Source organism: Brachypodium distachyon, chromosome 1 (genome assembly GCF_000005505.3).
Source record: "Brachypodium distachyon strain Bd21 chromosome 1, Brachypodium_distachyon_v3.0, whole genome shotgun sequence".
Taxonomy (NCBI): domain Eukaryota; kingdom Viridiplantae; phylum Streptophyta; class Magnoliopsida; order Poales; family Poaceae; genus Brachypodium; species Brachypodium distachyon.
Window position 1 is genome coordinate 56,310,445 of NC_016131.3, and position 25,365 is coordinate 56,335,809.

Here is a 25,365-nt window from a genome sequence, read left to right on the forward strand (position 1 = left end):
TCGCACTCTTCGCAACAACAAGGAATACACTCCACACAATCTAAAATAAAAGAGACAAACACACAATAAACACAACATTCAATACAAAAATCATGCCATGATGCATATGCCATGATGATGCACACAAAGGTTACCTCCAAAGTAAAAAGTTTTTTTTTGTTTTGAATTTTTTTTTCAAATGATTTGGACAGATTATACAACAATCAAGAGGTAATTAATATGCATGAAACAAGGATAGGGTTTAAATTAAAAGATTCCGTGGTTTTTGCAACATAGAACAAGATTTAAACTTGTATGCCATTATTATTCACAAAATAATTTCTCTTCTGGTCCTAATGGACAGAGAACAAGCTTAAATAATTTTATAGCAAGCTAACATGCTCAAAACTATTTTGAAACAATTCATTTGAAATTTAAACCATATTCAACCATTCTGTAAATTGCTTCTGTCTAAGTTGTTCAAAATTGAAATTAGACAGTGCCAAAATATTCTACAAGTTGTGAAGATTCCAGAAAGGTGCGGAACACAATTTTTGGACAAACGGTTTGAAAGATATGAAGCTTTGAAGTTTTAGGAGCCTTTCTGTAAAAGTGCAATATTAATTCGGCCGAAAATAAATAAAACAAAACTCTGCCACATGGCAGAACTTGGTTGGCCGGAAGCTAGGGTTCCTGGCCGGCGTGAGCTCGCCGGACGGCGGCAGCGCGGGGCAGGCGGGACGGCGGCGCGGCGGAGCGGCGCGGCCAGAGGGGCGGCGGCGGTGCACGGGCGCGGGCCGGGGCGGCGGAGGCGGCGCGGTGTGCGGGCGGCACGGGGCGGGCAGCCGGCGGCGAGGAAGAAGGCCGGCGCGGTCGGCGGAGCTCCAAAAGCTAAAGCGCGAGCGTCACGGGGTTCGCGCTGGAGAGAGGAGGAAGGAGATGGGGTCGGCGCGGAGAGAACCTCACCGGAACGGCGGTGAATCGCAAAGAATGGCGACGGCAGCAACGAACTCCGGCGAGCAATTAACTCCTAACCGGTGCGAAATTGGACGTGGGGTTTGGGGGAAGTGGAAGAGAAGTTCGGAGGCTTCAATATGACGCGTGGGGTTTCGGATTTGGAGTCGTGTGCGCGGAGGAATCGGAGTGGAGGTGGGGACGACTCGGACTATGCGTGGCCGGGAAATTCGGACGGAGGTTGAAGAAGACGTGGGGCCCACTGGTCAGCGGCTGCGGGCGGCTCGGGCTGCCGAGCCGGTCCGGTTCGGCCGGTTCGGCCGTTCGGTCCGGTCCGGTCCGGTTCGGCCGGTTTTCTTCGGTTTTTCCTTTTCTGTTATCTATTTTCTGTTTTTGGACCTCAAAATTGATTCGAAGCTCCAAATCACTCCAAATAAAATGCAACAAAATTTGTAAAATCATATTTTCATATGATCTAACTTTTGGAACAAGAATTTCCTCAAAATAAAATATTTAAAAATACATTTGCCTATAAAATGGCTTTTGGGCCCTTAGGCTATCAAAATAAATTATTTTTTAAAAATAGTTTCAAAAGACAACTTATGGGATAGCTTTATATATGCATTAAATCCCTTTTTATAACAATACCCTCATGGGTTAAAATGCAAATACTCAAAAGCCAGAACAAAGCCCAAAATCAATGAAAGGCCTTTTGCAAAAGGGTTTTTTGGGCAAATTTTAGGGTTTTCAAAGTGATTAAATGCAAGAGTGACATGATGCTCATGATATGCAATGCATATGAAGAGTTTTGAAAATTGGGATGTTACACTAACTTTGGGTATTTGGACCACTTTGGTTCGGGATGAAGCACGCAGGGCCGAAGCAAGGAAAGCCTACGGGATCTGGCATGGGGCAAGGCTGATGTGGTAGGCGCCAAGAATATCGCATCCATGTGTTACAAAAACCCAAGAATATCAAATCCGAACCTCTCCATCTTCTGCCAAGGAGAACGAACATAAGAAAACTCGCTGGCCACCCTATGCTGCTTCTAAGGCAACCGAAGACCTGGCCCTACAACTACTATAGACAGCTGCGACCCGGCCTGATTTTCCGTACTTCATGTTAACATAATCAGTTTTGAACCCCAAATAGGAACTAAGCCAAAATGCTTTGCCAAACAGCCACAATGTGCCAAAAGGGAGGACATCTGCATCCATGGCGTCTCATGTCTGCTTCGTCCCAAGTGGTGCATGCTGTCCCCGGCGACGGTGCGGGTTGCCATGCCCGGAAGTCTCATCGCAAGAACGGTGGAGAAGGACTCGATTGTAATCTAAATCTTTCTCTTTGGGTCCTTTTTGTAAAAAGTGAGGACTATGTTGTTTTTTATCTTTATCTTGAGGTCCTCCCTGTAAAATGTAATCCCACCGTTCTAATGGAGTAATGCAGTTTCCAGGTCGTTTTGGACCCTTCCCATGTTCAAAAAAACAATCTGCAGTTTATGTTTATACAAGTCAGAGATGTTCTAAGACAAGAACTTCAATTTGTTCCTCCTCTGGCACATTTAGAAATCAAGGGAGGACCAAAGGTTCAAGAGCATGAACAAGCATACACGCGATCCCCGCGATTCGATTAGAAGAAAGAATTTGCCCTGTTTAAAAGGAAAACCCGGCCTAAAAACCGATACAATGCATGTCCTGTTCAAGTAAAGCCATGCGAAAAACCCTGACAATGAGCATACACAGGAACAAAACCGAATAAACAAGCAGCGACCGGTAAGACGAAACCCCTCCTGCTCCAACAACGCCGAACTAGTAACATCTCCTTGCGCCAAAAAAAGGTAGGCAAAAATGGGTTTCTTCGACGACCGCATGCAACAAGGAAGAGGCTGCCCCAGCTGGAACAGCCTGCGCACCGGCAAGTCCGTGCAGCACGGAGTCGCCATCCCTGGCCAAGTCCCCGACAAGGCCCACCGCAACAAGCAAACTCCGTTGCCGAACGAGGGCTCCAAAGGCAACGCCTCCAAGGAGGACACGGCGTCCGAAAACGCCACCGTTGCCCGATCTGAAAAACACATCTCAGTTTTCCCTCGGAGGCACCACTTCCGCAGATGGTGGGATGTTGTAGAAGGGAGTGACGTCCAGGGATGCCATCGTCGCCGGCACCGATGGTGCAGGGATTTCACCCGTGGCCCCACGCACCAGCACGGATAGGAGCAGCCGCTTCGTGGCGAGCCGAGGGACTGGGCAGAGGACACCGAACATCATGCGCAACAACGTAGGTCCGTCGGCGCCACATGGACCAAACCGCTACTGGCCAGGGCACCGCTACCGTCCCACGCACCGGATCTGACCTCTCGCGGCCCTCAGGCCCATGCCAGGCCAGAATCAGACGCGCCCACTGCTAGCCACCGAGGCGGCCCCTTACCAGCACACGCCTGCAAGAAGCCGATGCAGCATGCACGGACGCCACGCCCCCACACTAGGGCCCTGGCGGGAGAGCCCGACCCACATCACGTGGGCCTCCACGTCCCGCTGCCCCCACACTGGATCCGGCACGCCACCGCCGAATCTAGCCCTGCCGGCCAAGGTTCCGGCACCGCCGCCTCTGAAGCTCCTGGCGCAGGACCTGCAGCCTCCACTACTACAGAATCACTTATTTCTGACGCATCGAAAACCCTCTGTGCTGACGCAAATTGGATGCGTCACTAAGTCAAGTGTCAGAGATGACAAAATACTGCTGACACGTCAAGACGTGTGAGAGACAAGGACAACCATCTGAGGCTTTTTACGAAAAAATGCGAGCCTGGTATATATTTGGCTATTTGCTCCTCGAGGTTACTTTTCTGACACTTTCTCATCAATGAAGCGCCATACAAGTGTCTGAGAGTTTTCTTTGCTGACACTTAATTTTCTTCCAAGCGTCAGAAAACATTCATGCAGTTTTAAAAAAAGTGCGGCCACTGACGCTTTTTCTTCATGTAGTCAGCAGCGAGTTTTGTAAAATCAATTAAATTAATTGCACAGAACCAGCCACTGAATCAAATGCAGGATCGAATATTTTCATTGCATAAATACAAACATACATTGCATTACATACAAGATCCAAATTAACATACATTGCATATTACACAAGATTTAACACTAAGAAATTAAAACATCTAATACATATAGACCGTGCCATAGCTTGTCGTCGATGGCAAGGCGAGATCGTGATGGGGATGCTACATTGGCAATGGTTACCGTGCCATTTGCATGCCGTCAGAGGAGGACGCGCTGAAGTAGACACAGTAATGGTGAACGGTGGCGCGACGACAGAGAGCAGCAACATAGTGGGGGGACGATGAGATGGTAGAGCCGGAGTACAAGAAACGTGGAGGAGACGATGGCGATGGGCACGACCACGGTGTGTAAAGTTGGCCGGCTATAACCACCACCAGAGTCAGGACGGGACAGGGCGTATTTGTAATAGTGGACGCTTCAATCTCGCGTGAGTTTTAACCGCGTTTCTGCTCACACACGGCCTTAATTTGGCAAGCATATCAATCGGTTCGTGTTTCACTAAATTTGAATGCCTATATATATACACTTGATCTCCTCTTAAGATATCTATCCCTCTCTCTCCGGCCTGATCGATCTCATCTCCAACGCCAAGATGTCAATCCGTGGTGATTCATACCAAAACGTACACCTCCAGAGAGGAGGAAAAGCGGGAAGCTGAAGGCCAAAGTCCTTGTCAAAAGAGAGGCAGGGGATCATGGGAAGATGACGAAGGATTGTCGCTGGAAACGTTGTGGTTGTCGGCCTTGTATGAAACATTGGATATTAAATGCTACCTTATGTTTGTTTAGTTAACAAATTATCATTGGTAGTTCATCCGTCATAACCTGTTATATGGTTTTTTTTGTTGCGAAAATAACCTATTATATTGTTGTGAGACTATTCATCACAAAAAGCAACACTGGCATGAAAAAATAAAAACTGAAATGTAACAGAAAATACATGGTTGTAGTATTCATATTAATTGGCCAAGAGTACAAATATATTCTGGTTGAGATTCTTGTTGGAATGAGGAAATAGAAACACGTGTTCAGAAATAACAGGACACCCACTTGCTTGGATACCATTGATAGGATCCAAGTTTATTGAACATGAAATGGCAACATGACCTTGGCCTTGGACATGATGCTAGCACATGCATGATTAGGCTGCAACCGATGCAACATCAGCCTCATTCCCGTTACAAAAACTCACACATGCATTGAGGCAGAGTTCCACGTTGATTTTCATCTCTTCGCCGCGAAAAACTGGTGCAAAATAGTAGGCATTATCTATGTATTAAGCACAAATCTTTTTTATAGTTCTATATGACAGAAAATAAATTAATGTAGCGGAATGCATATATATATACCATGGTTCATGTTGTCACACACGGTAGAGCTACATCCGATGTTGCAGTACTTAATGGCATCAGGTTCACCTGCAAGAGAAAATAACTGGCAGTAAATAACTTACTCGAAAGCGAACATAAAAACGTGGGAAATGTAGATGAGTTTTCTTTACCGGATTCAGGGAGAAGGTCCATTTTAGGAAAGCTAGACGGACATTTATTGCCACTTATGATTTTACATCCACAAGTACTTGCGCAGACTTGTCGGGCACCCCCTGCGGCACGGCAGAGGTTGTAACAGTTTCTTGCAATCGTGGTTTTGCAGCAACTCTTCCCCTCTACTTGGACCTGCTCCAGAACTAGCCCCAGTACGAGGACACAAATGATCGCGCTCTTAAGACCATTGTTGCTTGCCATGGCTGGATGGTTTTCGAGTCTACTTGGTTTGGATGGCTTGCTTGGATTGATGATGGATTGCCTGAGACCATGGCTCCTATTTATAGAGAGTTGATACTGGTGGATCGTACAAAAGATACAACACAGGCGAATATCTCTCTCTCTCTCTCTCCCCTTCTCTCCCCCTGCGTCTAAAACGCCCTTTCACTATAACGAACATGTTTGACGTTACACAACCTGACATGATATATAATTTATGGCCTTGGAGTCCTAGGTTGCTAGTGGGAATCAATCTGGGTGGTGTGGGGGAGGTGGGGACCTGCATAAGTACCGCGCAACTGCTATTCCACTCTACTTAATGTTAGAGGTGGGCTCTTATCATACGGTGTTCAAGCCGTGTTGGCTCAGGAAAACCTAACGAGTGCGAGCAGGTGTCGGGAGAATGGGCTCCATAAAAATACCATATGTAAACTTGTGCTTGCATGCAGTAATCTCATATATTTTCACATTAACTACATGAATCAAAATTATTTCGGATAAACCTATAAACACTAGCTAGACCTTGTTATTCAAATGTTTGATATATTTTCTGCAAAATAGAGAAGGTATTTTGTTTGATGATTTGTCCGTTCCTGCGCTGAACCAATTGTCTTCGGACACAACATAGTTTTTCCACTATTGAAATGCCTACTGCGCGGCTGTTTGAAAATGCCTTGCTCTGCGATCGAAGTGAACTAAATTAAGCTGCATACTTCTCACCTGACGCGAAGACAAGTCAATGAGCGGGATCACGTGGCTCTGCTGAACAGAAGCACCATCGCGTGCGTGGGGTTGATCCAATCTGGGATATGATCGAGCCGCCGGCTGCTAACATTTCAGGGTTTTTTTCCTACTGAGATTTGTCGTTTTGGTCATATTACCCACGTGATTAGATCCCTGTATAGTACAGCATCTTGTAGGACTAAAACATATTTTTGAACACATGCAACGAAGCCACGGACTAGTTGTTTTTCTTTCGGGTACAGGTTGTGTTGGCAGGGGAGATTTCTCTTCCTCTGTCTCTCCTCCTGACATATTTATGAGCGTTATCCAATTTAGACATAAACGCACACTATACACATTATCAAACTTTGGAAAATCAGATTTTAAGGTGTAAATATCACCCTCCAGGATGATAAATGCCCCATGCGCGTGGTCATCAATAAAATCCAATTTAGTCCCGGTATAAAAAAAAACGTTGCCTACCACCCATGGAAACCGCCAAGACGTCAATTTCAAGCCCATGAAAACGGGAAAAAGGTTATTTTTCTAGACCGGGAAAAAACGACTTGAAACCGTGTAACCGGGTCAAATCAGTCGAAAACTAAAAAAAAATCTGCATCGGTCCAAAACTTTAGGACTAATTTGACAACCTTTAAAATAGAATTAGGACACTCTTTTTTCCATGTTTACTTTACTGGATGTCGGCTCCGGGGATAGGGGGTATGACGCAACCTAGGAGCTCGGGCCGTGGCCCCACCGCATCCGTCTAAGGCCCCCCGAGGACGGGTCCCCCGGGGACCGCCTTCCCGGGATTGACTTCCCAGGAGCCCTGTGTTTGTTCTCTCCTTCCACGGGCGCCTGGTCTGCTGCCCGAGGAGAGAATACGTCACTGCTTACCTCAACCGGTCCTGGGCTCCTACTTTGGCACCCACGAGCCTGGGCTGGTATGAATCATCCCATTCGGAGGCGTCCTCGGGACTGCGCGATTGTGGTGTGATGATCGCCCGTGAGAACTGCAGGCTGGATGCGGCAGGTTCACCTATTCGGCCCAGAGAGGACCGAAAGCTTCTCTGCGCCCCAGACAGGTACAGCTCACTTTGGACAAAAGCCATAGAGCAGGCGGACAGCTTCCATGCCGCACCAGGTTTATCACCGTTTCGGCCCAGACAGTAGGGACGAAAGCTTCTCTGCGTCCCAGACCGGGTACAGATCAGTTCGGACAGAAGCCACAAAGCAGACAGATAGCTTCATATTCGTCTTGCAGCAGGGATGTTCCCCCGTAGCAGCACGCATGCCGTGTGCCCTAGTTCGCCACTGTGGTGTCTCCTTGAACTATAAAAGGAGGCCCAAGGCTTCCATCCAAAAAAGGTGGGCATTAGGGTTAGACTAGGCATAGAGAGTTCGAGGTAAGAGAAGGGTTGGTGCTCCGACCGCTAGAGAAGAGCATCGTCTACTTCTCCCTCCTCCCTGGGCCGCCGTAGTTAGAGCTCGCCGCTCCGGCAGCTCCATGTACTCTTCCCTTGTGCCATCCAACACCATCAATACACACACAAAGCAGGACGTAGGGTATTACACCTTCGGGTGGCCCGATCCTGGGTAAATGATCGGAGTCGAAGTCCTTACCAGTGAGGTTCAAGGCGCTACCCCCGCACCACCCTACCTACACAAAAGGGGGGTGCTTGCACTCCCGGTGTCCGCGTTCGCAGACGCGACACTAGATTATTGAGCATTGGGTTCAAATATCATAAAGTAACACAAATTTGAGCTGTACTTTTCTTATGTTTTTCGTATGAGTTTTTGGGACAGTTTATGAGCGTTCGGTTTGTGGCCAGGGGCGTGATTGATTCCCGGCTCCACCACCGCTCACTGAACAGGCCTTCGACCGTGACACACCTTCCACCGCAATAGAACCTCACACTGGCGAGCACTTGGACACAACCTCGACACATAGACTAAGACATGGACATACATACACAGTTTGACCTCATGTCGATTACTTTCGATGATAAGGATGATCTCCCATCACTAGGAGATTGGTGCATTCCGACGATAGTCGATCTGCTGGATGCTAATCCACCACACAACCACCGATTGTCCGATCCAATCCGATGAAAGCCACTCCGTGCAAGCCACGGTTTGCCCGCCTTGAGGCGCTTGCACATCGCCTCCCCGAGACAAGTGTGTCTTCAACTCCTAACCCGACTAGCACTCGTAAACCTGACCTTGTACATTACTAACTCCAAGACTAAACACACACACGGCCTCGGTACTCCTAAACCTAGTGGGACTTGCACTCTGTACACACTAGGAACCCAATGCGAATATATTTTTGAACAGTAGCTATTGCTTGTACTGATTTTCATTAGAGTAAATTTCACAGAACCACAGGTTTTGAGACAGACTTCTCAACAAGCACGTACTTTTGCTAATTTATCTGCAAAATCACACGTTTTGTGTCCAACTATCTCACTGCACCCAAAACATTGGTTTAAGCACTCTTGACGGTATTTCGTTGGTCCCGCATGTCAGACGCAGCGCTTTTTTCATTGGACCCCTTGCCCTTTTTTCTTTTTTTTTTGCCTCGTCCTCTCTTCTTCTTCTTCTTCTTCTTCTACCAATGGAAGTGGCCAGCCGCAGCATCCCTGCCATTGTGGATCTTTGGCACGGACGAAGTTGGACTGGAAGACCCCTTCGTCTTCGGTGGTGTCGTTGTGGAAGAAGCTGAGCAGCGGCGGAGGAAGGGGAAGAGACGCAGCACAAGCCAAGGAGGAGGTGGGATTGGAATTGGACTGGCGTTGGGCGCGAATTTGAAATTTACTGGAATTCTAGCCAACTAATAAAAGTAATGTTTTTTCTATCCGACGCTAGCTAGCCGCTTATCCAGGCGCTTAAGGTGAGAAGAATAAATAACAAAAGAAAATGAAAAATCGGTAAAGCAACTCCGCTTCCAGCGCTGGACGCTTACTTCCACACGCTGAACGAACCACTCTCTGGTTCTCACGTTGCAAGCCAAAAACGCATTAAGGGGCGGGCGATTAATTAGGCAGCGTTACACAATATGCTGGGATTGCACGCAACCTGCCTTTTCGTTGGGATTTTGTTCCTGGCTAGCGTCTGCGCTGGACATGCCCTAATGCTTACCTGTTCTAAGAATCGTTGTGTTGGTTACAGTTAAAAAACAGAGAATCGGCCCGTCGCCGTTGTCGTCGTCATGAAAACTTAAATCAACAAAACTTATATATGATGTGGTTCGCTGCTTTGCTGTAAATCCTGTGACTGATATATTATGATGCTCTCGTTACTTCTCGTCACTAGGTCATGATGGTGATCTTAGCCAGCATGTCGTGTTTTGTATACAATGCAATAGAATTTCGGAAATGCTCCGCGAACTAATGTTTGTTCGACTGTATTACTTACTAGCCAAAGCCAAACCCAAATTAACTATTTTCCGTCTATTTAAATGACTTTCTCCGAGAATCCTTTTGAAATTCGTTGCTAATTAGATCTACAAATCTGTCGGATAAATCTTTTGAAACGTACTCATCCCCTAGCAGCAGCTTCGAGAAGTTCGTGGTTGTGTTGTATCTAGATTTGGCAATGTTGCCTCTAGAATTGGAAAGACTTCTCTCAACCTGCCTCAAACATGCCGAGGAGATCCCCATGCCCCTTTTGACAGACAATCCCGCAGACCTCGTCCACCAGTTTTTCCTCTCAAAACTATGGCACCATCTCCTCTCCGACCCTGCCCTTCTACGGCCGATATCACAAGTTCCACCAAACTCCTCCCATGCTTGGGTTCCTCTTGTGGTGGGCAAGTTCAACGAGGTAACCTCCACTCACTTATTCTCAATCACAAGGGGAAGCCGAGCATAAGAGGTGCATGTATAGTGGAACCTGCATGTGGTCGAGGCAAATGGAAGGCGGGTTCGGAGAGCAGACGATGCCGTCACAAGGATAGGATGGGTGTACAATGCCTGGGGGTTGTCCAGCAAGAGACAGAAGAGAGGGTCTTCTCAACTTGTTTGTCCGGCAAGTTCAGAGAAAGTCTAACCTGATCCCAAGACATTACTGCAAGATCTTGATACAATGCAGCCATGAACTTTCTGAAGCTGCTTGGGGATGAGTTTCAAGAGAGTTCTCCGTGAGGCGAGAGACCCATAGATCTTAGTACGTACCTAAGTTACTCAAACTATGAGTAGCCTGAATAGGAGGATCAGAGAAGGTGAACATGTTACTAAGCACTGCCTTAATTTCCACCTTTGTGTACCCGTTACAAAACCGAGAGTGTATTACTTAAAAAAAGTTTGAAAAGTCCAACTACGTACTACTGAAGTAAGCGGAAAGAGATGGTGTGTTTTATACTTCTAAATAAATAAGAGATGGTGTGCATTAAATGATATTTTGCTAACTCTGTTATTCTCATGCCACGACAATTAAGCTCTCACCTTCAAAGTAATCTATTATCTTCAAAGCACTCAAACCAAATCTAGCATGGTTGTGTGCTGTCCCATTCAGATTGCTTATCTAAATCAGTTTCACGATGACATATATCTTTGGATTGGCAACAGCGGACAGAGCATCATGTGTACGTATCAACAAATCCCGGGGTAAATCTTGCCAATTTCCAATCCCATTCTAACTAAGAATTCACAAATCCCAATCAAACATATCTAAGCTGGAATGCTTGAAGATAGTACCTAGAGTACCGAAGATTGTGTAAGGAAAGATGCAATAGAGTTTGGCGTCCCTCTCGGACAACTTCGTCGCCTGGTCCGACTTTTCGTCATGAAGATGCCAGTATTTGCGCTCACAAAAATGATACCATATTAGCCGCCCTACGCAAAGCAAATCAAAGATGGCAGAAAGCAACTCGAGTCATTAATGGGTATCATTTCAGGCTTGATGGTGCGTTTTGCCAACCTGGCCTGCAGCTCTGCCAGGACCCGTCTTCAGCGACCACAAGCACAAGGTGAACATGTCAATGTGGGCCAACCCAAGCCCTCCAGCCTTTACCAGCACGAGCATGGTGATTTACTGGCCTGATATTTGAGAACACATCATGATCATGCCGATGGAGGATCGTGGGGTTGGGTTGGCCAGCATGTACATGTTCATTCTCTGCCGAAGTCGCTGAAAACTGGCCCTGACGGAGCTGCAGGGTGGGCAAAGCACAAAACCTTCATTTTTTTTAATGCTCCTGAGTTGCATGGCACCATCTTTAATCCTCTTTGCCCATAGCCGCCATTCCCATATCCTTTTCGTGAGCACCCATACTAGCGTCTTTATGATCGAGAACAAATTGGAGCAGGCGACCAGGGTGTGCGAGAGGGACGGCAACCTCCATGGTATCGTTCCTTGCATAAGCTCCTGCACTCTAGGTACTGTCCTCAAGCCTAGCAACTTCCATATGTTTGAGATTTGTGAATATTCAAATGGGATGGTGGTATAGGAAATAGTTTACTATTGGCAAGGTCTGCCTACGGATTTGTGAATATTCATTCAAAATGGAATGGTACGTAGGGAGCAGCTTTTATGTGCAGCTGATGTGCTGGAATCACATCTATTCGCTTACTTACATTAATGAAACAAAACGCTGCCATATACATACAAAATCAAATAAAGCTAAAAACAATTGCTCGTACGTACACATGGATCGTAGCTGTGAGTTGAGATTTCAGTAAAACCTGATTTTAAGGTATCCAAGTAAATATATCAGTATAGCTTTGAACCTCACACACAAATATGAGGAAGCTTAGACCAAGAATGTGTGTATATGAATTGTGAGCCATCAATAAACGGAATCCTTAAATCAATTATGGAACTAGAAGGTTTTTTTTTGAAGGGTAGGAAACTTTATTACTCAATCAATTATGGAACTAGAAGTTAATTTGACCTAACCACACCCAAAGTTTGTTTGTTCATCCTAGCTCAGGTGCAACCAAAGCATTTTATTTTTGCTATCAGGAAGATCAAGATACAGCTGGAAGGAGATGTACAGCAAAACCATCGGTTGAGCAGAGATGCATAATACTACGGAAAGGAGAAAGTACATAACCACTCGGAAATAACATATATCCCACACAACTAAATCTGATCACCTTCTAAATAACTTAATAAACTATACTATATATGTTCCTTTTCTTCTGAAAACATACTTTGTATGCAGGGTAAAATTCTAACTCTTATAAGGCACAAAGTACATAGTCAAACACGGTGAAAAAGGAATGCGTGTCAGGGAAATTCAAAATTAGACCATACCTTAACAGAAAATGGATGCAGCCGATGTGAAATCATATGTGATGTGTAACATTAGCAAGTGTTTTAGATGAAACATTGATGTGGATACTTTGGATAATATGGATATTTAAGTGATGACATGTATCTTGTTTGGACTTAGTGCTTTGCTAGTGGTGTGCTGATCCATTAGTTTCTTATGTGAAAACATGGCGTGAGTTGTGTGAAACTTACCTTGAGTCAAGTCGTGGACTTGTGCTCGTACTGGTTATTTGTGTGTCCGCTTTCAGGTGTTGCCGGAGCTAGAAAAACGTGGTCGATGACGGGATCGAGAGACGAAGCTTGGAAGAAGCTATGGTCGAGGATCAAGATCATGCGGGACGTTCGTGCGAAGGAACAATGGAAGTGAAGGCTACGATGATCCGGGAGGGCACCGGTTTGTCGTATATTGTTTATACCAGAGATGTACGGTATGGGAGATATTCGATACGTGATGGTCGAGTTTTGAAGACATCACAAGAAGAGTTGATGGCATGAAGTGACATCGAGGTGAAGATATGTAGGTCCAGCCGTGGTTGGATGAGAGCTGTTTAAAGATTAAACAGTAGCGTCATCAAGATGACGTCGGATGGAAAAGTGATCCACATAAAAGTTGTGCGCGTCGTCGAGGCGAACAACTTTGCTTTTGGAGTCATCTCAATCCGAGGTCGTATGCGGGCCGCACGGGCAAAATACTGACCGGGACAGAGGAGTCCGTGTTGGATTCGGATTCGGTTTAGAGTTGCGAATTTTCCCTTATAAATAGAGGGCATCCTAGTTAGGATTTTAGCAAGGACGTGAGGGAACTCAAAGCTTTGGATCTAGATCAATTCTTGGAGAGTTCTTGGATGCATGGTTGCATCTTTTGTAATCGATCGACATCGTTGCAATAAAGAGATTCGTTGGCGGTGTCATCTCTGTTCTTCTCGGATCTTCGTGAAATCTTCGTGCTAGATCTTTCTAATACTTTGGTGCAGGTTCATCACAAGTTCATAATACTTTGCTGCAGGTTTATCACGAGATCAAGAGAAGATTGCAATTAATTCATCTTTCTTGTTATTCCTCGAAATTGGTTTTAGATTAATCCTCGTAACTTTCTGTCAGCTGTTACTATTTTGATCATATCTTTTCATTGTTAAGTCCGATTGAGCTGATTCTTATTGCGTTGGTTAGACAATTTTAATATCTTTCTTTTCCATACTCATACGTATTTTTTGGTTCATCCAATCAAAAGTTACGGCTGTTTTACTATCACGGACAGAAAGGTGATTTAGGGTTTGAACTTTCGGGAAATTTTTTAATTTGCTTCCGCGCAATCATTCACCCCCCCTCTGATTGCCTATCTCGATCTCACAGCCGAGAAACCTTTTCTCTTGAGAAAAAACACCGACAGAAACATACCTTCAACAAAATGAAATAACGAAATAGTTAAGTGAAAAACATAGAAGAATCAGCAATAATCTAATATTACTAAAGTAGCATGCCTTCAATTTTTTATGACCCAAAACTCAGTTAATAACCTAATTATGACCAACACTATTTTCTTTCAGCCTATTCCTGCGACCAACAATCATGACTGACGCGCTAAGCCTTAATATAATTTACTCACAAATAATATACTAACATTGTGCAAAAAAATTTGTCCATTATGGCTTAAATAAGAGTTCCATTTAGAATGTGCAATGATATACACAAATGTGACCTTAGTATTGTTGGTGCAACTGCAAAGGCCATTATAGGATTCCTTTGCCGCGTGAAAAAGAAAGATAAAAATGGCCGCGACTACTCCACTTATACATCCATCCTTGTTTCGAACGATACATCCACCTGATTGATATCCATCTTGGATTAGATTGCACCTCCAGATGCATGATAGATGCACCTGATTGATATCCGGCTTCTGGTCCGGAGTGCATGAACACGGTGAAGCCATGAAGCTGCGTTAGGGTTGCGGGCACCGGGCAGAGTACATGAACACGGTGAAGCCATGAAGCTAGCTGGGTGTAGAATCGACTCATCAAGGAAATACGGTGAGGTTGCGAGTGGACGGCGCGGCCGGCGGCGGAAGAGCGAGAGAGAAGCTAGGGCGAAGCCACGAAGAATGCGGCGGCGGCGGCGCTAGACTGTTAGGGCAGACGAGACGCAACTGCAGCGCGCGGTCTATATATATAGTGGAATACTTCACTGGTAATTAGGGTTTACATCGCCCCTCGGGCTGAACGCCCAAGCATCGTATTCGTACGGAAATGCTCCCTTCCCGGCCCAAGTCAGGCCCGCAGCCCATCATTAACCATATCGATCGAGAGAGATCAGAAGCAACCTGTACAAGGATATATAAAAATAAAACTTGTACAAGACTAAAAATGGAATTCTCTTTAAAATTGAAAACCACCTTTTCTTTAAGCACGCCAATTAGAAAAAATGGAATTCGCTTTGGAGATGGAAGAAATCCGTTAGAGGAAGCACAATACGCTTATGGTACGGTACTACTACGGTGTTCCCTAAGGCAAATCCAGGTGAGACCATCGCAATTAACAAGGCAAATCAACGTGAGACCGTCGCATTAGTGGATGAATTTCAATACATGATCAGGCACCACGTAGCTGAGTGCTGAGTGGGATGAGCTCCTGGTAAAGAAGATGGTGCGGGTGCAGCATCCGAAATCAGAACAGAGTTGGCAATGCCCACCGCAGGATTACGTCAGGGATTCAAGATTAACACTGACGGCGCGTTCAATATGCATGGCGGTTTGGGTTGTGTGCGTGGCTTTTTTTTTCGAGTCTCCGGGCTCTCCATCAATCGATGCACATAATCATTTTTATTGCAAAATAATCAAATATCGTACAAGTCACTGATCGAAGATCGCGGAAACAAAATAAGCCAGCGGAAAAAGTTCAACATAGCGATTCTATGCTTCTAGTCGCCTAGCACACCGCCAACCAGCCCGGTTAAAGAAATCATGTGCATTGCATCCAGTATCCAAAAGTCCTGTTGGGACGCAGGAAGCAGATACTCCCATAGTTGAATCCAATGGGAAGCCTGGAGGATAACCTACAAAAAATTAGTAACTCTGGCTCGGTTAAAAATGACATCATTTCTATAGTCCCAAATATTCCAACAGAAATCCGAAACTCCCATCCGTACATGTAGATTAAATGCAATAAAAATAATGCGCCACCATGAACTTTTTTCCAACCCATTAAGCCAATCCCGAAACATATTAATAGTCGAACTCGGTGGAGCTAGATTAAAAGCAATAAAAAGCGCCACACAATACGAGCTAAAGGACAAGAGATGAAGAGATGTTGTATAGTCTCCTCGGTGCACTCACATCGTCATGAGTATGATTCGGCGCTAGAGGCAACTAATGTTCAGGGAGGCCAAGTATATGTTGCGGGTGGGCTTCATTGATTACATTATTAATTCTTGTTCCCTCACTTGTAATAAATCAGTGCATGTGCTGGTAACATTGGGCGCGAGTACAATTCAGGCTGAAGTGCTGAACATTTAGTGAGTCTGGACTCGTTCCCAGAGTTGTCCGGGATTGGGCTTTGGAGTAGATCATATGGGCTCGAAGGAGCATGTATCTAGAGTGGCTATCATGATTAATTGCACTTCTTGAAGTTGCGTTTCACATCCATGAAAGGACCGCAACAACATCGGATGATGCCACTAATCTTAATTATCGTGGCCTCTCGCCTCGCATGCACTATCAGGCTCTACACTTGACCAAGTGCTATCGTGACTATTCCTTTGATTAGCGCTGTGGGTAGAACAGATGTACTAGCACTACAACAAAAACATACAGTAGAGACATCTTGCTAGAGGCACTACTCACTTTGTCTCTTGACACCCTTTCCGGTTGCTATGTAAAGGCACTAGCTAGAGAGACATTTTAGAGAATACCTCGACACTAGAGGCATCTCTGTAGAGACATGCCCTAATGTGTCTCTTAATTAGTATGTAAAGGCATTAGGAGAGACATTTTAGAGAACGCTTCGACACTAGAGGCATCTCCGTAGAGGCATTGCCCCAATATGTCTCTAGATTAGCATGTAGAGACACTGAAGAGACATAATTAAGTATGTCGTAAAATATAAAGACATCTCAATAGAGACACTATTTGTCATGTCTCTTAGGACCTAATTCAATTACTATTTAAAGACACTAAGAAAGACATTTTGGACAATGTCTTAATTAACAACGGAGACATCTCCCTAGAGACACCAATAATTTGTCTCATAGCCCAATCTAGTTAACACTTACAGGCATTTAGAGAATCATCTTAAAAGAATGTTTTGAAGTGAGAAATGATGACTCCATGTTTACTATGGATAATCATTCAAATGTTGACATACTTCCGTATTTTCACATGCAAGCTTTCAAATTATTATTTTTGACAAATTTCAAAAAATTAGGATGGACTTTCAAATTTAATTCCCTAGGACGGAACTTCCGATTTTTGTACTCCCTCCGTCCAACGAAGAATGTCTCAACTTTGACTAAATTAAATGTATGTATACACTAAGTCATGTCTAGATACATCCAAATTTTGACAAACTTGACACATCTTTTGTTGGACGGAGGGAGTAGAAACCTTTCAAAAAATTAGATGGACTTCTTTTTTTAATGGGACATTCAATTTTGTAGGAATAGACTTTATTTTAAAAACTTTTAAAATTTTAGGGCAGACTTCCTTTTTTTTCTCGAGATAGTCTGTTTTGGGCTCGTGTGCTACTGGACTGTCTATTTCTTTTTAACTAAAATAAATTACATCGTGTGCTGCTTGACAGCTTAGTGTAAAGCATGCGGCAGGAAAATCTCAGAATGTTCTTTCGTATACTAAGCTAATTTTTTATATTCTAAAAAGAGAAAATTACTTAAAACCACCACAATTGGGGCAACTGTCTAGTAAAACCACCTTTTTTTCAAAAAAAATTCAAATTACCACCACTATCGGGGAAGCGAGTACTCCCGCGCACTGATCAGCCGGTTGATCCCATTTTGATGGCAAAACTGACAGTGGGGCCCGCAGGTCAGGTCCACGGTGGCTCCACGCTGGCCAAGGGGTCCACTGTGGCCGGACCCGACCCCGACCGGACCCCCGAGTCTTATGATCTGGCTGGACCAGACCGTCCTCTAGCCGGAGCCAGACCCCTCACTCGCGAGGCAGAGGCGGAGAGCGTCCGACCTGTGATGCCGCTGACGCCCCCCGCCACCGCCGTCGCCGCGGCCTTCATGCGAGAAGATGGTGTCCTGGAGTGACGCATCCTCAAGCGACAACTCGCTCCCCCATGATTACTCAGACGTGGTAAGTATCCTCCACTGCTAGGGTTAGGGTTAGCCGAATTGGGGGTTCTTTGTTTTGATTTCTCTCTTCCGAATGGATTTGTAGTGTCCTGATTGGATCTATGATTCGCATTTCCCTAGAGAGGATGAAGAGATCTGTTGCCATCATGGGCTTCGCGGCATAAGGCGAGTGGCTATTCGCGGGGAACAGACAGGGAGACGTTATATCGTGTGCTCCAACATTGTAAGCCTCTAATTGCAGTTTGAATGTTTAGCTTAGCGATTGATTATTATTTCTTCATGGAGTCTCTTCTTCATGTGTAGATTCAGGACTGTGGGTTTGCGCACTGGGTTGACCCGGAGTGGCCAAACCCAATGAAGAAGAGGCTGTTTCACCTGTGGATCAACTATGAACTGGGGCAGAATTGCGTATCTCGGATGCTGAAAGGAGAAAGGCCATGGAAGAGAAGATGAAGGAAGAACAAATGTATTTCAAAGCTGTTGAAGAGAAGAAGCAAGCTGAATTTGCACCGATGAAAGTTGAGGAAGAAAGGAAAAAGGCAATGGAGATGAAGATGCACTTAGAGCTTCAGCTAGCTGACATTGAGACTGAAGCAAAACTGAAAGTTAGGAGGCTGAGACTGTTTGACGGAAACAAAACAAATAGATGACAAACACACACAGTATATACGGGAACCCTGTATCTTTATTGATCATTGTATTGAATACAAAGTACATGTTACGTGCTCCTGCAGGAGTTTGCCTTCTGCGACTATGCTTAAGGAGTATCTGACTAGAAGATTGCATGTGGTACACTGATTTCCGGCACGTTTGCAAGTGGCCGGTTAATTACATCTGCAGGATCGAGCCTGCAGAATACCTCCGATTAAGCTGCGCTGATGGTCGTCGTTGAATTTTGGATTGCTCATCCAGATGCATATGATTTTTATAAATATGGTGTGGGTGTCCGGCATTGTTTTGCTGATACCCGGTCACGTGTATATATTGGCATGTTGGTATTGCCAATAGGATTTGTCGTCGATGAAGGGGATGACTTTCGCCTCGTCGGTGCCCAGTCGTGTATCCACCTTGACTTCATCAAGTCTGGACATATGTATGTTGCTTTTGCCTCGTCGGTGCCCAGCAACGGAGTGTCCAATCCTATGGATTTATGACATGTCGATATATTCGTGACCTGACCTCGGCGGGTCATGATCTCATCCAGCCTCCTCGGTACTAGATGTGATCGATTATTTTCTAGTTTAGGCGCTTGATGAAGCATGCCTTTGATATCCATGGCCAACATGATGAGGCAATTGGTCCATGGTCGTATTAGCGTGTAGCTGGTTCAATCTAGCACCCGTTTTATTTTTTTGGATGATCTAGATTAACAGCTTTGCACGCTATACTCTTTTCATAAATTCTGCATGGCCGACGTGATGAAGCGGTCGCGCCATGGTCATAGGTATATATTGAGATACTTTTAACACTTGGTGTGTCGTTTTTCATATGCTTCGCACAGCCGACGTTGATGAGGCTGTCGCGCTGTGGTCGTATAAATGCATAGCTGACTCTAGCACCCATCTTGGATGATCTAGAGAAGCAGCCATGCTTTTCTCTTCCATCAAGTAAAACCATGATTTGGCCTGATTATAATATCTTACCATGAACGGACACGAGCGGAAGCACCATCTTGGTGAAACGTAGTCTTGTTGAAGATGTGTCGTCGTTGCCGCCGCTGGCCGATCTTGGTAGGAGCTTGGTGAATTTTAAATGGCTAGATGAAAGATGAGGCAGGGGCGTGCGTGTGCGTCGAGCGTCCGCCTCCTCTCTCCAACCTCTAAAACCTTTTCTTATTTGTGGAGATGCATTTGGTAGATTGATTTTGGTCTCATGGCTTCGTCTCCCGGCGAGCTCCTCGGGTGCACATACGTGCGCCGGCCGGAGCTTCCTGCCTGTTTTTCTCTTCTTCTCTAAGGCCTGCCCCTATGCGTGATGATGGTGTGCTCCTTTATATAGCCCGGAGGTAGGGCAAGCAAGGGAACAGAGAGATCGGAGAACGCCGCCGAAGGTCGTTGGCGATCAGCCGAGTATCTCGCGGAAGTTGGGCCAGCTGCGAACCATCTTTCTCATCTCGTTGCACCTGAATCAATATCTAAACTGCATGGAGGTCTGCACCGCTGCACGTCAGGTGGATAAGCATGACATGAGCTAGGCAAGCAGTCGATTGAAAGATAACAACGGCCATCAGGCTATGCATGCTGATGCCTTGACGTACGAACTGGGCTTGATTAGGCCAGCCCATTAAGCCTAGGTAATCAGCTTAATCCCTTTTAAAATATCATGCACGTGCAAGCAGCCCATTGAGGCTAGGCGAGTACCATGCATGTGCAAGCTCTTGTGCAATCGATGATGGCAAAAATACAACATCCCTTTATTAATTTATTCCTTTATTTTTATGGCATATTGGGCCTCATAAATAAAAGGTGACAAAATATCATCTGACAGAGACAGCCGGTACTAGAGAAGGAAAAATGGTTGATGTATGTTGGTGATCTAGTCTTGATTTTAGTAGGTTTTGTGCTTACAGTTATAGGTGCACGACTTGCAAGTTAGCTGAACTATCTGTAACATGGCTGATGTATGTTGTTGTGAGAGAACATGAACTTGTGGCAAGTTAGCTGTCTATAGGTTTTGAATGACGAATGTTGTGTTGAACTCGTATGAATGTTGTCATTTGAAGCTGCCATCTATTTAAATTTGATATTCCTAGTTTGAACAAGTTTGATATTCCCAGTTTGAACATAAGTAGCAGGCATATAGCTCGTGTGAATGTTGTGAGTTCAACCATAAAGTTCAACAAAATGTTGTGAGAACATGAACATAAATAGCTGAGATCAACCATAGCAGCTAAATAGCAGGCATATAGCACATAAATAGCACAACTTCATCAGGCAAATATCATCTTACAGACCATTAACTTCAACAAAACAAGTGCTTCATCATACATCACAGACCATCAAGTTCACATCAGCCAGTTCACACATCACAGGTTCTTCCTACATCACAGGTTCATCCAACATCATCCATTACAGAAGTTCATCATCGAAATCAACACAGGTTCCCAAAATAACTGTTTTCCAGCTTACGACATTTCAATACACATTACTCATACCTGCCGTTTCCGGCAGTGAAGTACTCCATCATCTTGTTTCTTTTCTGCCTTTTAGGCTGGCTTGGACCAGCTTGTTGTTCATACCTTGAGCATTGTACCTTGGAGCTATAAATGGAACCCTTGAAGCTTGCCTTGGTGACCTTCTTGGGGCAGGAGCTAGGGCAGCAGTGGCACTTCTTGCCACTGCTGATCTTGTTGTGGCAGGGGCTGGAACAGGAATGGCAGCAGCTGGTGCTGGAGCAGATGTAGTCCTTTTGGCAGCAGCCTGTGCTTTCCTTGGTGATCTTCTTGGTGGTGCGGCTTCTGCACTTGGTGCTTGTCTTGGTGATCTCCTTGGTGGTGGAGCAGAAGCAGCAGGTGCTTGCCTTGGAGATTCATCACTTGGTGACTGTGGCTGCTCAACATAGTCTGGTACTACTCTATTTGCCTGCAAAATGAATTCACATAGACAATTTACATTTGTATTGATTTAACAAAAAATTACAATTTGTTATACAAGAACGTATCTTTTGGGAGGTGAGTTACCTTGTGATTATTTTTCCTAATCAATAGATCAGGCCTCAGTGCCTTCTTGCAACTTAAGTAATTATGGCCTTGCAGTTTACAGTTGTTGCATGTCATAAGTCCCATTCTAGAGGTGTCCCTTGCAGCTGGTGGCTCAAACTGTCCCTTTCTTCTTTTATGCTTTGGTCTGCCAGGGTGCTTCAAGAAGATAGGAGGATCTGTGTCCACAGTGTTGGTCCTTGTCCAATCATGCTGACCAGGTACAGGATATATGACATCACTGTATGATTGAAGATACATTTCTTTCTTGAAAAATGGGTCCACATAATCTTCAGGATGTTGCTTGGCCTTATAGATTGATGAGATGGCATGGTTGCAGGGCATGCCAATTATATCCCATTTCCTGAAGCCACAGGTTCTAGCTTCAAGGTTCACTGCATGTGTATTCTCACCACTGGTCACTTGCCATAAACCAGGTCCAGCACAAATAGGTTTACAAAACCTTGCATACTTCTTCTCATTTTCCAGTTTCTCAGCATATGAAGGTGTAATATCCCACCTGCCACTACCCACTCCATCTCTTTTGTTAACAAATCTACCCATCAGTTTTGTTCTGATACCATCTATCATAGTCACTATGGGTTTAGCCCTGACATCTAAGATAAACCTGTTGAAGACCTCACTCGGCTTATTTACAACCAGGTCAGTTTTGCATGTGGTATCCATTGCATGCCTAGCCCAATAGTTGACAGGTATTTTTGATAACCATGTCCAAGCAGATTCTGATTCCTCTTTCAGTTGTGCCATTGCAAGATCATGCATAACTAGCAGCATCCATAAGCTTTTTAAGATCCCCCCCTAGAAACCCTGCCTTTTGGAAATTGGCATAGATGTGCCTAAGGCAAAACCTTTGTGGACTGTTTGTCAAGACTGCATTAATGGCATTAAGAAGGCCCTGTGTGTAAAAGAAATTGAGTTTAACTACCATATTTTACTACTGCAATATCCAGATTATAGTCCAATATTAATGGAAAGACTGCATTAATGGCATTAAGCAGAATGGATAACATGAGAGATATGAAGATAGCAAGCACATACCTTTTGTCTATCAGACATTATAGTCCAATATCCAAACTGTCCAGATTCACCTCCAAGTGCTTCTTTCATCTGCTCTAGAAACCATGTCCGCTGCCAGTGTCCTCCTTGCCTACTACCCCAAAAGCAATTGGGTAAATGTTATTGTTTCCATCTCTCCCAGTTGCTGCAAGGATCTGTGCACCAGTGGTCAACTTCACAAAACAGCCATCCACACCTACATCAACAGCACATAAAGTTATAGCTTTACTTCACATGTGTTGTGCATAATAATAACAGAAAAAAGGATCATTATAACAGAATAATGGCCAATGATAACTCACCAATGAATGGTCTGCATCCAGTCAGGAAACCTTCGTTGGGGCCATTCACACAGAAAAACAAGCCATGGAACCTTGGATTCTTTGCTGGATTTGGCTGAACAGTCTGGAGTATGCATCTACTTCCAGGATTGGTATCTATTACTGTCTGCAAATAGTCTCTGATCCTTGTGTGCTGCTTGATATGATCACCAAGAACAACTTCAATTACTTTGTTCTTAGCCCTGTATGCCATCATCTTTGCTACTTCAACTCCAAAATCTTCCATAGCTTTATCCATTATTGACTTGATATTGGTTGTGGGGTCAGATCTGATGTTGCTCTCACAGGCCTTGCTCAACCACTTAGCATTTACCCTTGTGCTCTCTTTTGTAATTCCACATTTGTGATCCAGATGTAGCTTCCTAATGCAGAAAGTCTTCTCATTCTTGATTTGAGATGCAGTCATGAGGAATGGACAACCCTTTTGAATGCAGCAAACAATCACTCTGTGTTTGCAGTTCCTATGATATCTCAAGTCTCTGCTCTGGACAATGTCCAGGTTAACCAAAGCTCTTTTGAATTGGTACACGTCAGTAAAGCACAACTTCAAACAGAACTGCTCATGTGCTTGCTGTCTTTCTTCATCATAGTATATCCTCTTTGCTGGTTTCTTAGCTCTGCTCTTCCTCTTCAAAGGAGCCACAAAAGAAAGTATCTCAGCATCATCATCTCCTCCTTCTGACAGGGGACCAGGGTCACTCTCTTCAGAGGAAGAAATGATGCACTCAGGAATGATACTGGGACCAGCACTTCCATGTGATCTGGTAGTGGGTCCTCTCATCCTTGGTTTCTTCTTCTCTGCCTCTGGATTCACAAAAGCAGGTCCTGTCTCATGATCAAGATCTGACACAACGACCGGCTCTGAGTCATACAAGTCTTCCACATCTGTGTCACCTTCCAAGTGATGCTGGGGATCATTTCTCTGAACTCTCATGTTGGCTACCCGTTTGGCAAGCTCATCTTCTTCAACCATATCTTGTAACTGTGGATTATACTCACCCCAATCTATTTCTGCATCAGCACTGCTATCACTGTCATCCTTGTCGGAATCATGAGATGTCTCTGAATCAACATCCACAGGTGCTTTTCCCTTATCTGCATGACCTCCAACAGATGCTTCACCCACCATGTTTACACTTTCTTGAGTCTGAAATTGCTGCTCAGGTTGTGCCGCCTCCTCATCTTCAATTGAAATGACAACAGGCCTCTTCCTCTTCCTTGTGCCCACCTTTGGTACATCACTGTAAAATTCTGCAGCTTTCTTCACAGGAGATAATCCATCTTCTTTGCCCCTCATAACAGTTATATCTAGCTGCTTTGATGACTGATACAGGTTCATCATCTCATTAACCTGCTCATTTCTCTCAATCAACGTCAAGCCTCTCAAACCCACCCCTTCCTCCTTGACATAATACATGTAGCAAGAGTTTCCAAACCCTCCACTCTCCATCAATCCAACCAGGTTCAAATATCTGACATCTAACCTTCCCAAGTACCTCTCCACCGTAGGACAGCCGACTAAATTCATCCTTATGCGCCATATCTCATCGTCCAACCTTACCAAAAATTACCAAAACTAAGAAATTGATAAAAAAAACAAAGATATTGTACACTACAATGGACGAACAGAGACACTAACACTGCCTACAATGAAAGAATCGAACAACCCATCGACGAAAACTCGATTAACCCTACCAAGGAACCCTACAGGCGGATATGAAAAATCTAATACATAAAGGCGCAAAGATAGCGAACTTAATGTGTGAAATTGATTAACTCTGTCCAGTACGCGCTCTGTCTCGTCGCCACCGGCGCCGGCACAGGCGGAACTGACCGTTCTGGCCCGCCTCCGCCGCTAGCCTCCGCCACGCTGGCCTGGGTAAGCAGCACCGCAAACTCGTTGGTTCCTTCCCCGTGCTGGACCGCCACATCTCCGTCCTCTCCGCCACCGCCATCGTCGGCGAACTTCGACGGCGCCATCGCTTCGCCGTCGCCAACCAGAGAGATGCGGGGGAGAAGACTAGATCTAGGGTTACGGTCTGAGTCAACGACGGGTCGGGTCGGGTACTTCAGGCTTGCGGTTGGGGTTCGGGTCTGGTCGGGGTCGGGTAAGGTCCAAGTCGGGTCCGGTCGGGGTCGAACCAGGTCGGGGTCAGGTCCGCCCACGGTGGACGCCTTGGCCAGCGTGGA

General features: G+C 45.1%; 1 protein-coding gene and 1 non-coding gene across 2 annotated transcripts; both read right to left on the reverse strand.

Annotated features, from left to right (window-relative positions):
• Positions 1 to 4,918: 4,918 nt before the first annotated feature.
• LOC100841700 (leaf-specific thionin DB4) lies at positions 4,919 to 5,771 on the reverse strand. The gene is made up of 3 exons (XM_003561373.3): positions 5,493 to 5,771; positions 5,341 to 5,409; positions 4,919 to 5,236 (listed from the first exon to the last, which is right to left on the reverse strand). The coding sequence occupies exons 1-3, from the start codon at positions 5,734 to 5,736 to the stop codon at positions 5,133 to 5,135; spliced, it is 417 nt and encodes a 138-aa protein (XP_003561421.2). The 5' UTR covers positions 5,737 to 5,771; the 3' UTR covers positions 4,919 to 5,132.
• Positions 5,772 to 11,435: 5,664 nt separating this feature from the next.
• MIR7724A (microRNA MIR7724a) lies at positions 11,436 to 11,602 on the reverse strand. The gene has a single exon (NR_127006.1). It is a non-coding gene; the product is annotated as a microRNA MIR7724a (primary transcript).
• Between the last annotated feature and the right edge of the window lie 13,763 nt (positions 11,603 to 25,365).